General features: G+C 40.0%; 1 protein-coding gene across 6 annotated transcripts in view; it reads left to right on the top strand.

The window, feature by feature from the left end:
- PANK1 (pantothenate kinase 1) overlaps positions 1 to 6,208 on the top strand; it is a 48,668-nt gene extending 42,460 nt beyond the window's left edge. For all 6 annotated transcript variants that reach the window (XM_065067432.1, XM_065067433.1, XM_021288354.2 and 3 more), the window contains 2 exons: positions 3,915 to 4,040; positions 4,663 to 6,208. In XM_065067432.1, the coding sequence (XP_064923504.1) occupies positions 3,915 to 4,040; positions 4,663 to 4,722 (186 nt within the window). In that variant the 3' untranslated portion in view covers positions 4,723 to 6,208. The remainder of the gene's footprint in view (positions 1 to 3,914; positions 4,041 to 4,662) is intronic.
- The last annotated feature ends 8,155 nt before the right edge of the window (positions 6,209 to 14,363 follow it).

Here is a 14,363-nt window from a genome sequence, read left to right as displayed (position 1 = left end):
TTGCTTTCAGCTTCTTTACAGTGTTGCCTTGTGGCATGGAGTTCAAGCAGCATTGTACAGGGCTATCAAAGCATGGAGAGTGGCAGCAGGGAACCGCAGGTCACGCAATCAGGGGAGGAAATTGGGCTACTAATGAAACTAACACTTCTGAGGCATTGTGAAAGAGTTCCAAACATCTTTGTTTTGTGGGCAGGCTTACTTAAAAATTGGGCGTGATCCATATAATTTTTTGGAGGAATGTGGTTTGATGTATAAGGTATTCATAATTTCACAGACGATGTCAAAGCAGACTTTCTCCAACACTTGAACTAAACAATTTTGTAGCTTTAGAGAATGACAACTTCATTCAGTAACGTTATATACTATTAAAAATATCAGACTTTATCATTGCAAGTAAGCTAATCTCCAGATAGCTTTCTCTTGGAGGGTGGGGGGGGAAGGGGAGGGGGGGAGTAATGCTATTGTTCTGCTAAATAATCTAGATGCCTAAATTGCCTTTGGGAGATATGGCTCTGACTCTTGCCAAGCTTGATGAATGAAATGCCTAAATAAGAGCTTAAAATCAGTTGAATAGGGTGTATTCTTCTGTGGAGTTTGTGTGTATTAGATTAGTGTTATGGTGAAGCTCACTTTTAGTTTTTTTGACAAAATCTATTTATGCCCTGAAGCATGAGTTTTGATAAGTAATGTGGTGTTTTGGTTTGTTTTTTTTCAATGATTGCAGCTTTAATATTGTGTTGAAAATGACTTGCATATGTGCAGGAAAAAAATGAGGCTGGGGAATAAATGAAATATTCTGTCTGCAGAACTTCAAAGCAAAGTTTGCTTGTACAAAGTTGGCAGTGGGGTAGAAAAATTCCGTAGTCTGGAACCATTTGACTACACATCATTTGAAACAGCCTGTCCTAGGCATAGCAGAACTACATAAAGGAAACCAATCTCCCTGGTTTATATTTTTCTTGCTAGCAGAACATGTAAGCTGCATCTTAACGGGGCTTCTTAGAAAAATATGTGTAGGGTTTTTATTGCATCTTTGATATAGATTCCCCTAATCAATTATATTGGCAAATACTTGTATATACTGTAATGAAGCTCTGCTATAGCTTTCTACTACAGGGTAGATGAACAATTTAGGAAGGCCCCACAGAGTGAAAGAGAGTGCGTGTCTTTTGTAGAATGTCGTAATTTGGTTAGTTTAAGTAAGCATTTCATCACCATCCCTGCATCAGTTTAAGACTTCTGTCTTCAGCAGCGAACAATTTAAAAGTAAATTGGCAAGACTCCCTTAAGAAATAAAACTAGCATTTCTTCATTTTTGACTCCTGAAAAAATGCTAAAGCTGTTTTTAGTTCCAGAGTCTAGGAAACTTTACATCTTTAACATAACTTTTACCCTTGTCAAGTCAAGGAATGTTGGAAAACAAAAAATTATATTAATTTTGTATGTTGATATACAGTCTGCTATTCTAGTATATATGACTAGTATTTTTAGATTTAAAGTTTATTTTTATACTCTGTGTTACTTTATTTTTATACTCTGCTTGCTTGTATTTATGGGAACAGTAGCTTTGTGTGTATATTCAGGAAAAAAAAAATCATGAAAATGAAAATCAAATGTAGATTCTAATCAATTCGAGGGTATTGCATTACACTGACATTAGTTACATGTTTGTCGCTCCTCTGTCAGAAACTACTTCAGAGACAAAACTGCCTTGTCAGAGGATGCAGAGTGCTCTTGGCCATGTTTAATAGCAGCCTTTTGAAATCTGAGAAGTTCTTATTTTCACCCGTATAAGTTCCTGGGAATGAGTATGAATGCATGCTGATGTGACTGCAGATTCTAAGGGTATAAATAACTATGAACCTGAAATATTTCACACAGAATCACAGAATGTTAGGGATTGGAAGGGACCTCAAAAGATCATCCAGTCCAATCCCCCTGCCAGAGCATGAACACCTAGATGAGGTTACACAGGAAGGCGTCCAGGCAGGTCTTGAATGCCTCCAGAGAAGGAGACTCCACAGCCTCCCTGGGCAGCCTGTTCCACTGTCTGTCACCCTCACTGCAAAGAAGTTCCTTCTCAAATTTAAGTGGAACCTCTTGTGTTCCACTATGTACCCATTACCCCTTGTCCTATCATTGGTTGTCACAGAGAAGAGCCTGGCTCCATCCTCGTGACACTCACCCTTTATATATCTGTATATATCTGTAAACATTAATGAGGTCACCCCTCAGTCTGCTCTTCACCAAGCTAAAGAGACCCCGCTCCCTCAGCCGTTCTTCATAAGGGAGGTGCTCCACTCCCTCAATCATCTTTGTTGCCCTGTGCTGGACCCTCTCCAGCAGTTCCCTGTCCTTCTGGAACTGAGGGACCCAGAACTGGACACAATATTCCAGATGGGGTCTCACCAGGGCAGAGTAGAGGGGAAGGAGAACGTCTCTCAACCTACTAACCACCTCCCTTCTAATACACCCCAGGATGCCATTGGCCTTCCTGGCCACAAGGACACAGTGCTGGCTCATGGTCATCCTGCTGTCCACCAGGACCCCCAGGTCCCTTTCCCCTACACTGCTCTCTAATAGGTCATTCCCCAACTTATACTGGAACCTGGGATTGTTCCTGCCCAGATGCAGGACTCTACACTTTCCCTTGTTATATTTCATTAAATTTTTTCCTGCACAACTCTCCAGCCTGTCCAGGTCTCACTGGATGGCAGCACAGCCTTCTCTGTTGATCTGTTTGGTTTGAGGATAGTCAGACATGTTAGTCATTGGAGGCTGGACAAATGAGTTACTTCATCTGGGTATCAGCACTCTCCAACATGGAGCATCCAAGTGAGGATGTTCTCTGGGGTCTGTCACATGCACAGGACTGGACACAACAAAACTGCAGCCTGGAACAGAGTAATTGCTGCAGAACCAGGTGTTCGGCTTTATAGAGCTGTGTGAATGTAGAGAGGTAACAGTTGGTAATTCTAGCCTCTGTGTGGATTTTGGTGGTGATTTTCAGCAGAGGACTCTTGACAATACATTTCCAGGGCTCCTTCAAGACTTCTGTAAAAGCTTACGTCTCCAGGATTTGGTCTCCTACTGAATCTTCTACACCAATTCTAGTGTATGGTGAATGTCATGAGGTACACCGATTAAAACTATGAATGCATTTTTGTGCATAACAGACAAAACTGAGCTTGGTCAGGTAGTTATGGGTATTGTTTAAGCACCAGAACTGTTGCTTACATGTTCTGATGTGCTTACAAGTTAGGGTAGTGTGTGACTGCCTCACTGACGGTGTAGTGCTTATTGTTCAAAGATCTTAAGTTTCTCTAGGAAAACTGAATTCAAGTGAGCTTTGTAACAAAGGAATGCAATAAACGTTGTGTATCTTGGAGGCCACGTTTTGCTCGCTTTTTGAAAATGGAACCACAGTCTGTATAATAGATAAGGAAAGGTGCTTCTTCCCATCTTTAATGTAATCCTTCTCAGATACCCTTCAGAGGTTCTCCATCTGGATTTAATAATCATAGTGATCTCTGGGAAGTTGCTTCATTTAACGAACAGGGGGAAAAGATGTCTTCGGTGTAGCCATGTAATATACGATTGGAAGAGAAAAAAGAAAAGGCACAAAACAAAAAACTACTCATAATCCATGTTGGGAAGGTCCTGGGCTTTTAAGCAAATATTCACCATCTGTGATATCAGCTTCTCACCTTCTTTGGAATAAAACTTGTTTTTCCTTAGAACATCTCTTCTTAGCAGTCAGTAACTGCAATTTTTCTTTTTAATTTCTGTCTGGATAATTTAAATGTAACCCAAAACTCCCATTTAATTTTATAGTGGAGGCAGAAATACATGTTGAATGAGGCAAATAATATAGCTGAATGTAATTTTTGCTGGTCTGCTTTTCAATTTTACAGAACATTGACAAAGTGGTATTTGTTGGCAACTTTCTCAGAATTAATATGATTTCTATGAAGGTGCTAGCATATGCTATGGATTATTGGTCCAAGGGACAACTGAAAGCTCTGTTTTTGGAACATGAGGTAAGGAAATACATGTTGAACCTTATGAATAAATAAAAAAACCTTGTGATTCTTAGTGAATTTAAAAGAGAGAATTTCAATGCCGTTGCTTTGAAGTGAATGCAGAAACAAATATCTGCACAAATATAATTCAACTACAAATTCATTTGAAAATACCCCTTGTTAACTCCCTGGTTTGATCACTAATCTTGTATTTATTGCTAAACGTTACACATCTCTGATATTTGCTTTCTGACCCTAATGCCACCAGTGTTCATTTGTGTGATCTGGTGTATAACCTTCAAGTAGATTTAATTTTTGTAAGCGTAATTTGAGGTAACTGTCAGATGGGTGTGTTCACAATGGGAACTGCCCTGCCTCTATAGAGCATCATTATTAAGGTTCTGTAATTTCTTCGTTTTTGACAATTTTTGAGAACTGCATAAGATTTCTCCCAGTATAAGGCCCTTTCTTGGACCTAAATAAGATCATATTGAGTCATAATTCAAATACAGCAAACAATTGGCACAGTGGGCTGATATTATAAGAAAGGCCTTTAAATTGCCCTAACAGATGCTCGTGCTTGTGTCTTATTTTGGAATTTGACTGGTTTTCTTCTGCTTTGCTTTTGCCTTGTTTGAAGGGTTATTTTGGAGCTGTTGGGGCTCTTCTAGAGTTGCTTAAAATAACAGATGATCAGTGATGAAGCTATCTGAAGAGACTCCTACTGCAGATGCTGCTGGATGAGAGTGAAAGCCACTACAAGGATGGAAATGAAGCCATTATGGTAGTTCTACCTGCTGGATTTGTAAATAACTTTAAATCCCTTTATCTGATCTTTAACTTCTGGGTTTTTGAGCTTATATTTCAGAATTCATACTGGGAATAATGAGATGATTTTTTTCTGTACACTGTATTTTTTAGGGGAAAAATGTGCAAAGTGGCCAAACATACAGATTTTATGGATTTATTTTAAAAAGTGGATACTGTTTAATGTAGGACCTGTGACATGAGGCATCTGCTTTTCTTCTGGGGTTTACTGATTAGTGTGGTAATTTTAACTTCATTTAGTAATCACTCTAGGAGATTTTTTTATCGTATTTTCATGACGTTTCATGATTTGTTCTTGGTTTCAAATGAAACTACAAAGCTGATGCATTTTACTGTGAAAACTAGTCATCGATTTATTTTAATTTTTTTTGCCTTTCCTTTCTTCATTAGATGAGACACTTTTTATATTTAACATCCCCCTGCCCCCCTCAAAATGGAAATTTACAAGCTTTCTGTGACTGCATGTGTTGTTTGGCAACACTGTGAGAAAACTTGGCAGGGGCAGGGGGTTTAAGATTGTAATTTTTCGGTAGTCATGACTTGCAACAAGAACAGAATGCTCATGAGTTTTGCAAGACTAATTCTACTCTATATTAAAATTTTTAAACAAGATGTGAACTAGAATTTTAAATATTGGCTTGACACTAAAATGAATTTCTGTTGAAATTCTCTGATCTATATGAAGAGTTCTGTAGCACGGATGTTATTTATAGGGTACATACTTGGTGTTAGTTGACAAATGGAGGAGGTTTGTTTTCATTTATTTGAAGACTTTTCTGCAGTCTGCAATTTTTAACTTGATCTTAATCGAAAACAACTGATAACTGCATTATTTCAAAGCCCAGTTTCTAAAATGAGAAAAATACTGACTTATGTATTTTCTGATTTTAAGCTAATGTTAACTTTACCTCCAAGACACTAAGATTTGAGTGTTTATTCCAATACAGTTTTTTCTATCTTTTTTTTGATTTGTGGGCCTCTCTAGATTTGTTTTTTTTTCCAGTTGAATTGAGACTCCTTAGAAATCTATGTACTTAGGTTGCTGCATAACATGTATAAACTTGGTTTTTTTAGACACCATGAGGGCTCACAAATCAAAGGCTGAAAACCAGTCCATAAATTATTTTGTCTTGCAAAACTGTATGTGATGTCACATAATGTAAAGGGCTTATCAGAGGGACAGTATCCAATTCAGACACATGTATTATCCAATATATTTTTGGAAGGGTATTGATTTTGCTTTTTTAACAGCCAATAATTTCTGTATCTCCCAAATGTTGAAATAAATTAATGTTAACTCAAGTGTTAACTTGTCTGATGGAAATAAAGACCACTACTGTTTTGATGGTTTTAATGTATCTGTGGAATTCATTTCTTGAAATAAGTGATTTGAAGTACATAACACTGTTTTGTGGCACATGTGACTGGTTATTTCCATGATAACTCTTTGGTTTTTGATGGGTTTTTACCCTTTGTTACATTGCTTTGGTCTTTGAAGCTTTTGCCTACTACAAGTCGACTTTTTTATAGACTGTAATCTACAACATGAGACAATTAGCATGTTGTAGTTGATATTTCATGTAATATTGAGCTTGAGATAGGTGGGGATAGTTCTTCTCAATGCCTCTAACTTTTCATTAGCAAAATGAAACTTTCATTAACTTTCATTATCTGCTAAGTTTTACCTGCAGCTAAAGATTAGTTTGTATGGGGTTTCTGTTTGGTTGTTTTTTTTCTATTTTAAAGAAGACATCAGAATGTTAAGAGGTGACTGCACTTCTTATGATAAACCATAGAGGGAAGCATAACATTGACAATATGAATATGCCTTGCCAAAGCAGTGGAGCTCAGGCCAATTTGTGGGGTTGGTTTGTTTGTTTCAGAGAAAGATTCTTGTCTTTTTCTCCCTGGTCAATTTTTGAAGGAAATTTTATATGGGAATATATATCAATTAGGTGTTCTTGCATTCTTAGCATTTATGGTTATGTGAGGGGAAAATATAATGTTAAGTAAACAAATAAGAAATAGCACTTACTTTAAGATTAAAATCCTCTAGTCCTCAAAAACAGACAAAATTGAAACCCTAGCAAGTCATTCAGGAAAATACATATGGACCGTGCAAGATGCACAGATGGAGTCTGTGGTTGAAGAAGGAAAGCCCAGTTCTGGTAGCCCTAACATGAGCTGTAAGATTCCAGGGACTGTCAGTGAAGTTGATCACAGCAGTTCTAGGAGAAGGACAAAATAAAACTTTATGCTGATTTGAAATTTAAAATGCTTCATAGGTAAGTTTTCATAGTTAAGACTAGAAAAAATACTTTTAAGTACATACTACACAACTTAATACATTTGGTTGGGAAAAATATTTGCGAACTAAAATTAATAGGATGGAGAGTTGTGAGAAGTCACTAAGCAGGAGAAATTAGAGGAGACTGGTGTAAGAGGAAAGTGACATTGTAAGTTAAATTCATTCTGCACTGAGGAACAAAAGCCTGCTGCGAAAGTCTTTGTTGCCTTGAAATCTACAGTTGACTCTTTTTCCCTCTTTCCCCACCAGGACCATCATATTAATCTGCTAGTACTGCAATTTGCTTCTTTACCTTTAGGCTTTGCCTGCCTTTGCTAATCTTAACTTTTATTTTCCTCCCATGTACCTCCACAATTAAGGTAATAGATAAATGACAGTGTGATTGTTTTCTAGCACTGTTCCAGTATTTTTGCTATAGGGGACAGCACTCTGGGCCTGTTCTAAGAGCATCGCTATTTTCTTGGATTTTTTTCTGGTTGTTTTGTAATGCTTAAAAGAAAGTTGATGTCTACAGTCATCTGGTGGGAGGGTTCTTTGTCCCACTTCCTCCTTCAGAGGTATCTAAAGAGTCTGAAAACAGTTTAAGAGTCTTACTGGACTACATAGATGAACATTTGTTGTATATAGCTGGTACAAACTGGAAATTTGAGCAAGCAAAGCTCTGTTGCCCTGTTATGGAAGAGTTGTACTAAGAACCTAGAAATAGCCAGATCCTTGAATCTTTTTGTTTTGAGAACAGGGAAGGAGGAGACTTCCCTAAAGAAGATCAGTGAGCTTGCAGATTTCATATGTATTCAAAGTACTTGTTTTGGTATAAATTGGTGAGATCTCTTAACAAGCTAGGCTGTATTAATCTACCTTCTCCTTCTGAAACGTGTCAAGGTAATTATTAAGGTAAGTTGGAGCAGAATGAGTGGGATTCCTTGCTTGCAATTGTGATGGCTTGTACCAAGTTCTGCTTCTTTTGGACTCAAACATTTGTTCACATTGAAACACATGCTACTCTCTCCACAACAAGAAGCCATGTATTTTAATATTTTTTTTCAAAAAGTCTAATCACATCCCATAGGAAGACAGGTCTATGTTTTAAAGTAAAGTTTATGGACTAAATTATTGCAGAAAAGTTGCTAATGCTGGCTGAAGAGTGAGACACAGCTAAGACACAGTATTTACTCAATCTGATTTGATAGAGAAGACTAGCATGGGGTGCATGAGGGCAGTACAAGAATCTGACTTCCAGGACAAGTGGGATGTTTGCAGTTCAAAGCTGTCCTGGTGTCTCACTGTTATCGCCGCTTATGTTCCCGTTAGACTGTCACAAGATACTTGCAAGTGATTTTTGGCAGGACACGGCAGAATTTTAGAAAAGGGAAAACTATATGGGGTTGAACTGGTGACAAAATAAACATGCATGATTGTTTCCAGTTGGATGATTTCTTCTACTGGGATCTGGTTTTAAAGTACATGGTGTTTATGAATTTGGGATTAAATGGAATACAGGCTATGAAAAGGACCACAGTCTGTTTTGTGTCTTGCTGTCCCTCAGTACCTGGGAGGTAGAAGACACCAAATCTGTAGGATGTCCTGGAAAGTAAATTCTTGTTTGAATCTAAAAGCTGAATCCAGTTTCTGATTCTTTTAAGCATTACTGGTGCTGATTAGAACTTACTAGTTGCATGATTATTCGTGTGTTAAGAGATGTGGAAACTGCAATAACAGTGTGTTGTTCAAACCTCCCACTACTGTCCATCCCCTCCCCCCTCTGCCCCCCCTCCCCCCCCCCCACCAAAAAAAATCCCAGCAAAAAGAAGCAGAATAAAAAATGTGGTTCTAACTGTAAAAGTTACGAGAACCTGTCAACTGCCTTGGGAACTGAGATTCATCTCAAGCGAGAGGAGGTACTGGCACTTGGAGAGACGGAGGAAAAATGAGTAAGAAACACTGAGGCTTGCAAGAAGGGACGTTACTGAATCTGGGAAAGGAACAGGGCAGCATCATTTTTATGGGCTTCTGGGGGTGACGTGGACAAAGTGGGAAGAGGCTTGCAGGGCAAGCAATTAGCTGGCTCTTTGTTAATGCAACCAGAGATGGGTGCCAGAGGTGGGGGGTCAGGTTGTTCCGCAGAGTGGCAGGCAGCATGTTGTCCTCATTCAGAGGTGTGAAGGAAGGTTGCAGCCAGGTGCTTGTGAGCTGAAGCAGTTTGTGGTTATTGGGTCAAGCATCCCTGTATAAAGTACCCAGTGATGTGTGCTGAAGCGTTTGGTCTCTAGATGCAGGTGTGCTTTCTAGTGCAGGCAGTAGCCTGGTCTCAAGCATGGCTTGTCTCAGTATGTGAGACACACAGTAGGGAACGTACTTCTTTTACATTAAAACTAGTTCAATCTTATTGGCAGAAACACAGCTCTTCTCTGCTGGCCTTGAGCAGCCTGCTGCTGTGTGCAGCTGTGCGAAGCAGCTGGCTGCAGCGAGGGGTCAGCAGCCTCCCCCAGCCCCCCCAGTAAACCCCACGCTGCTTAGGATGGGCAGGGTGGTTCAGCCAGGAGAGACCTCAGAGCAGAGTGTTTGGGTTCTGCGTGTTTTATTTCTAAACACCGTAGCTGCAACTGTGAAGCACCAAGTTAAAGGTATGCTTTAAGGCAATAAAGGAGGACAAACAGTCTGAAATGGCATCATGTTGTACTGAAAACAGCCATGTGTCACTCCCTGTTCTTAAGTGTGGGGTTTTTTATTTTGTTGTGATGATCAGGGCACTTGCAGCTTCACAGGTGCCTTTCCAAGTTGACCACTTACACTGTTTTCCAGCTTTTTGGATGGATGGCTCCATGTATTTCTCTGCAAACTTCAAGGTTTGAGTGAATCTGAACTTTGTGTCTAGTACAAAGCAGAAGTTATGCTTTAAAAAAATGCTTCTATGTACCAAAGCAGCCTGGGCAATGCCTGTGCAGGGTTGAGTTTACCTGTTACTGAAATCTCCATTCATACCCATCAGTGGGGATATGGCCTCGACTAACCATGTTACCACTTTCTCATGTAATATGTTAGAATTATTTTTTCCAAGTGGCATACATAAAAATGTGTATTCTTATGTGAGAGGATCTTTGCCCTGTAAAGGAATGCATAGTGTCTGCTGTATTGAAAACACTGAGCAACAATGCTTAGAGCAAGATAGAGCCTCATCAAGAACAGTCACTGGTTTGATAATGCAGAAGATTGTTGCAACAGAGACACCAGTGCTTCAAGCAACAAGATGGTATGGCCACTGGTATGTTGTGACTTGGGGGGGTGTTGTTGTTTGGGGTTTTGTTTTGTATTCATATGTGTTAGCCAATTGAACCAAAATGAAATAGCTGCTCTCAGCTTGTAGGAGTTCCCAATGCAAATGCTAAGTTGGGTGGAAGTGGGAATATGTGTGTGCCAGTAAGGATGAAGAAATCACTGCCTCGGGCCCATAGGAAAAATGTGCTGATCAAAATGTTCTTTCCTACAGCTTTAACAGTTGCATCAGTTAGGAGACTGCAATCAAAGTATTCTTGTGTAAATCAGTAAATCATTACCAACTGGCAGATGTAATACTCTGTCGAGATAGTAATATTTTTACCTGCTCTGTTGAATCTGCCCCCTTTCTCCTCCCACTGGCATTACCCCATCGAAATCCTGATGGTCAGCATACCATTAGCCAAGCGTGCAACTCAGGCAGCATGGTAAATGTGGTGTATGAACACATTTTTTGTGAAATACAGTGGCATAATGTGGGCAAGCTAATTCAAGCTGTGAGAAACTTCTCCCCTGAGAAGGTTGCTTAGGCTTCACCTGGAGATTGAAATAAAAATTATTATTGGAATTTATTTGAACAGTGAGAACAATCTCTTGTATTTGAAAATGTTTACTCTTTAACTTTTTAAAATGAACTGCAAAATAATGCATATTCAAAAAACCTATATGGTCAAATGAATTTTTAGTGTTCAAAGCTGGCTCGCTAAATGAATCACAAAATGCTGAATGTACTTAAATTTTGAGTTCCTTTTAGCAGAATTGTTTTGTTTTTTGAGCAACCTCACCCCTCATGTTATTTGAATAAGGAAACAAATACATGCTGTTCTTAGGACATAAGCACGGAGCATGCTGTTACCCAGCAAGCATTCAGAGTATTGCACTTGGCCACAAAAGGCTGTGCACGCAAAAAATCAAGAAATATTTACAAAATAAGCCAAAACCACTCCCAAATTTCACAGTGTTTTAGTAATTTCTTTTTTAGCTTAGAATGGAAGTTTTCTCTTCAAGTGTAGGAAGTTTGAAGTCTTTCCAGTGGATTTACCTGTGCAGTGTGGCAGCTCCCCACACACGACTGGGTTGCTGCCTCTTTGAAGTAGGGAGAGCAGTGCAAGGGAAACTAAAGCTGCTTTCTGATGATGGCTGCAGACTAAGCATAACCCATCTTGCACTACAGCTTCTCTTTTACGGGTAGGACAGAAAATGCTCAGGAACTAAACTTTCATGAGTCCTCTCTCCCATCCAACCCTTGTTCTCATGATATGAGAAATTGCATCAGAAAATATAGGCAGAAGAGACACCAACCCTTGAAAATAAATTCACTTTTTATTCTGGGAAGAACCATCAAGGTTGGGTTAGCTTTTATCAGGAAGGTGGCTTCTTTTCAATTTCTGGTATTTTTCTCCACTATTAGGAGCTTGATTTTTAACCTGCCATACAATGTTTACCCATTTTTTGTTCTCTTACATGAAAGGGATGTAAAAATCTTTTGTCAGATTTCCATTAACATCTGCTTTACAGCATTATGGGAAATTTCTTTAAGTTTCATTTTATACACGTTACTATAAAGCTCTCGGATACTAACCCTGGGATTATTAAATGCCTTTATCTCAGTACAGGAGCAAAAGAGCTGTTACTAATATCACTCTGTGGAGTCCGCTCACTGGGTATGAAGACACTGTAGAAGTCTGTCTTTCTTATGTATGGAGATTGTTAGGCTTGGTGATTGATACCTCTTAATTCATAAGAGTAAGAGAAGAACTGGCTATCCCTTTTCTAACCTATTTGCCTTGCAGACCTTTTGGAGGAAAGAAGGCAATTTAGGGTCAGTCCCTGACCTTTCCTCTTCCCTTGCCGTGTTAGGAAGCTGATAGTGTATGACTGGCAACTCAGCGATGAGAACTGCTGGCCACAAAATAAAAAGCACAAATATCAGAGAACTGTTTTTAAAAAATTATCAAGCAAAACTCCTTAATTAGTAAAATATTACGTGGGCTTGAATAAGAAACCTATCATGAGGAAAGCAGTTTCTGTCACCAGTCATAAAACTAACAGCATTAGTCTTACAGTATTTAAATGGCAGATAATACTGTTTCATGTCTCTTTACTGTTTTAATGTCTCAAGCAGATAAGGTTAGGCTTCAAAGCTGTATGCACACAGGTATTCATCACTGAAGAGCAGAGAAGGATGCCTCTCCCCAGGTTTACCTGACAGTGCTCTTCTGTGCGTGCACACACTTGCAGAAGATGTCAGTCCCTTCTGCTGTGCAGGTCAGTGCTGAGTCCCCAGACCTCATACAGCATCTGCGTGGTTTTGCAGCAGGAAAACCTGGTGAGAAATTGGGTGGGCTGGTTTGTGCTGACCTGCTAGCCCTTGAAGGGATTATGCCTCAAACCTCTCCTACCAGATGGTACCAACAGCACAAAGAAGGGTCAGGCACTGATGCTGTTTTTCCCACCAGACAGCATCACCAGCCCAGTTTTGGCCCCTGCACCTCCTGCCGCTGGTGTGGTTCCCACGTTGTGGAGCACAGCCACAGCCAGCCCATACCCACATCCCCCTGCCCACCTTGGGCACCCCATGGCTCCCTGGGGAAGCCCTTCTCACAACGCTGCTTCTCATTTGAAAGGGCTCCTGAGTTCCCACACTGACAATGCCTCTCTGAGAGCCCATGGGCCACCTTGCTCAGCGACTGCTCTGTGACCACAGGGAAACAAACTATCTCTCTATCAGAATGGCAGCAGCTTGTCCAACTTTCCAGCCATGAGGCTGATACTGAAATGCGAGGCTGGTACTGAAATTCAAGGCTGTGGAGAGTTGACATCATAATGTTTATCAAAATATCCTGCTGTGCAGAGCAGATAGTTTCTGATGTACTTTTAGCTGGCTCTGGCTTAGATCTCTGTCCACACATGTTTAACTCAGGAAAAAAAAACCAAAACACAACAAAACACACACCTCAACACCTTGCACACTCAGAGTAAAACAAAAACAACAAAAAAAAACCTGCTGCAAGGTTGTGTGTTGCATAAGTGCCCCTGGAACTAATCTGGTACAACTCCAAATAAAACAGAAATCTTTGATGCTTGTAACTTTCTCTCTGGGTGGAATGACAATCGTTTCTGTGTTTAACTCCATAAATGTTTGCAGTAGATATTATCGGTGGGCATATTTTATGTAAAGGAGTATAGTAAAATTTAAAGCAAAGAAACTCTTCCTTCAGCCTGTGAACACAACAAACACCATTAGCTAGTAAAAACTGAATTGGAAGTAGTCCTAGCTGTTAAGCTGTGTATTTTACAGGTTAACTGGAGGCGGGAAAAAAAACCAAAACCAACCACCCAACCATCTGGAGGCATGGCATACTCTGGGATGGGTGAGGAGGTCTCCCTGAAAGCCCCAGCAGTCAGCAAGCGCCAGCTGGAGCTTTGTCTGAGGTACAGCTAATTCTTGCCAAGTGACTGCTTTTCTGCGCTGTGGAGGTCTGGAGAATTGGTGGTGGCTCACTATCTTCTTTTACTTGGTGTCGTGTGCTGCTGGTTTGAGGAGTAGGATAAAGAAAACCTGTTCTGCCTTCAGGCTTTGAACCCCCACTCAGCAGCCTTCTTTAGTTTGTGCTTTTCCCCAGGAGCTGGTACAGGTGAGGGTGTTGATGAGCAGGGTGAGCTGCTAACAGCAGCTCTACAGAAGAGCACCGCAAGCCATGCTCATCATGCAGCAGGGAGAAGAAAAACAATGACATGAAAAGTTGTAGAACCATGGAAACAGTTAGGTCTCCTCAAACTAGAGCAACATTAAAGGCCATATTAGGTGGCAGATTCCTGTATGGATTGAAATAGCCCAAGCTTCTGGTCCACAGTCAAGTGCATATAGAAGAGAGATTGGAATGGCTGTGCAAAGGCTTACTTCCAAGTACAACTAATTCAAATTTATT

Source organism: Columba livia, chromosome 6 (assembly GCF_036013475.1).
Source record: "Columba livia isolate bColLiv1 breed racing homer chromosome 6, bColLiv1.pat.W.v2, whole genome shotgun sequence".
Classification (NCBI taxonomy): Eukaryota; Metazoa; Chordata; class Aves; order Columbiformes; family Columbidae; genus Columba; species Columba livia.
The sequence above is the reverse complement of the archived record's forward strand: the minus strand, read 5'-3'. Positions and strand labels throughout refer to the sequence as shown.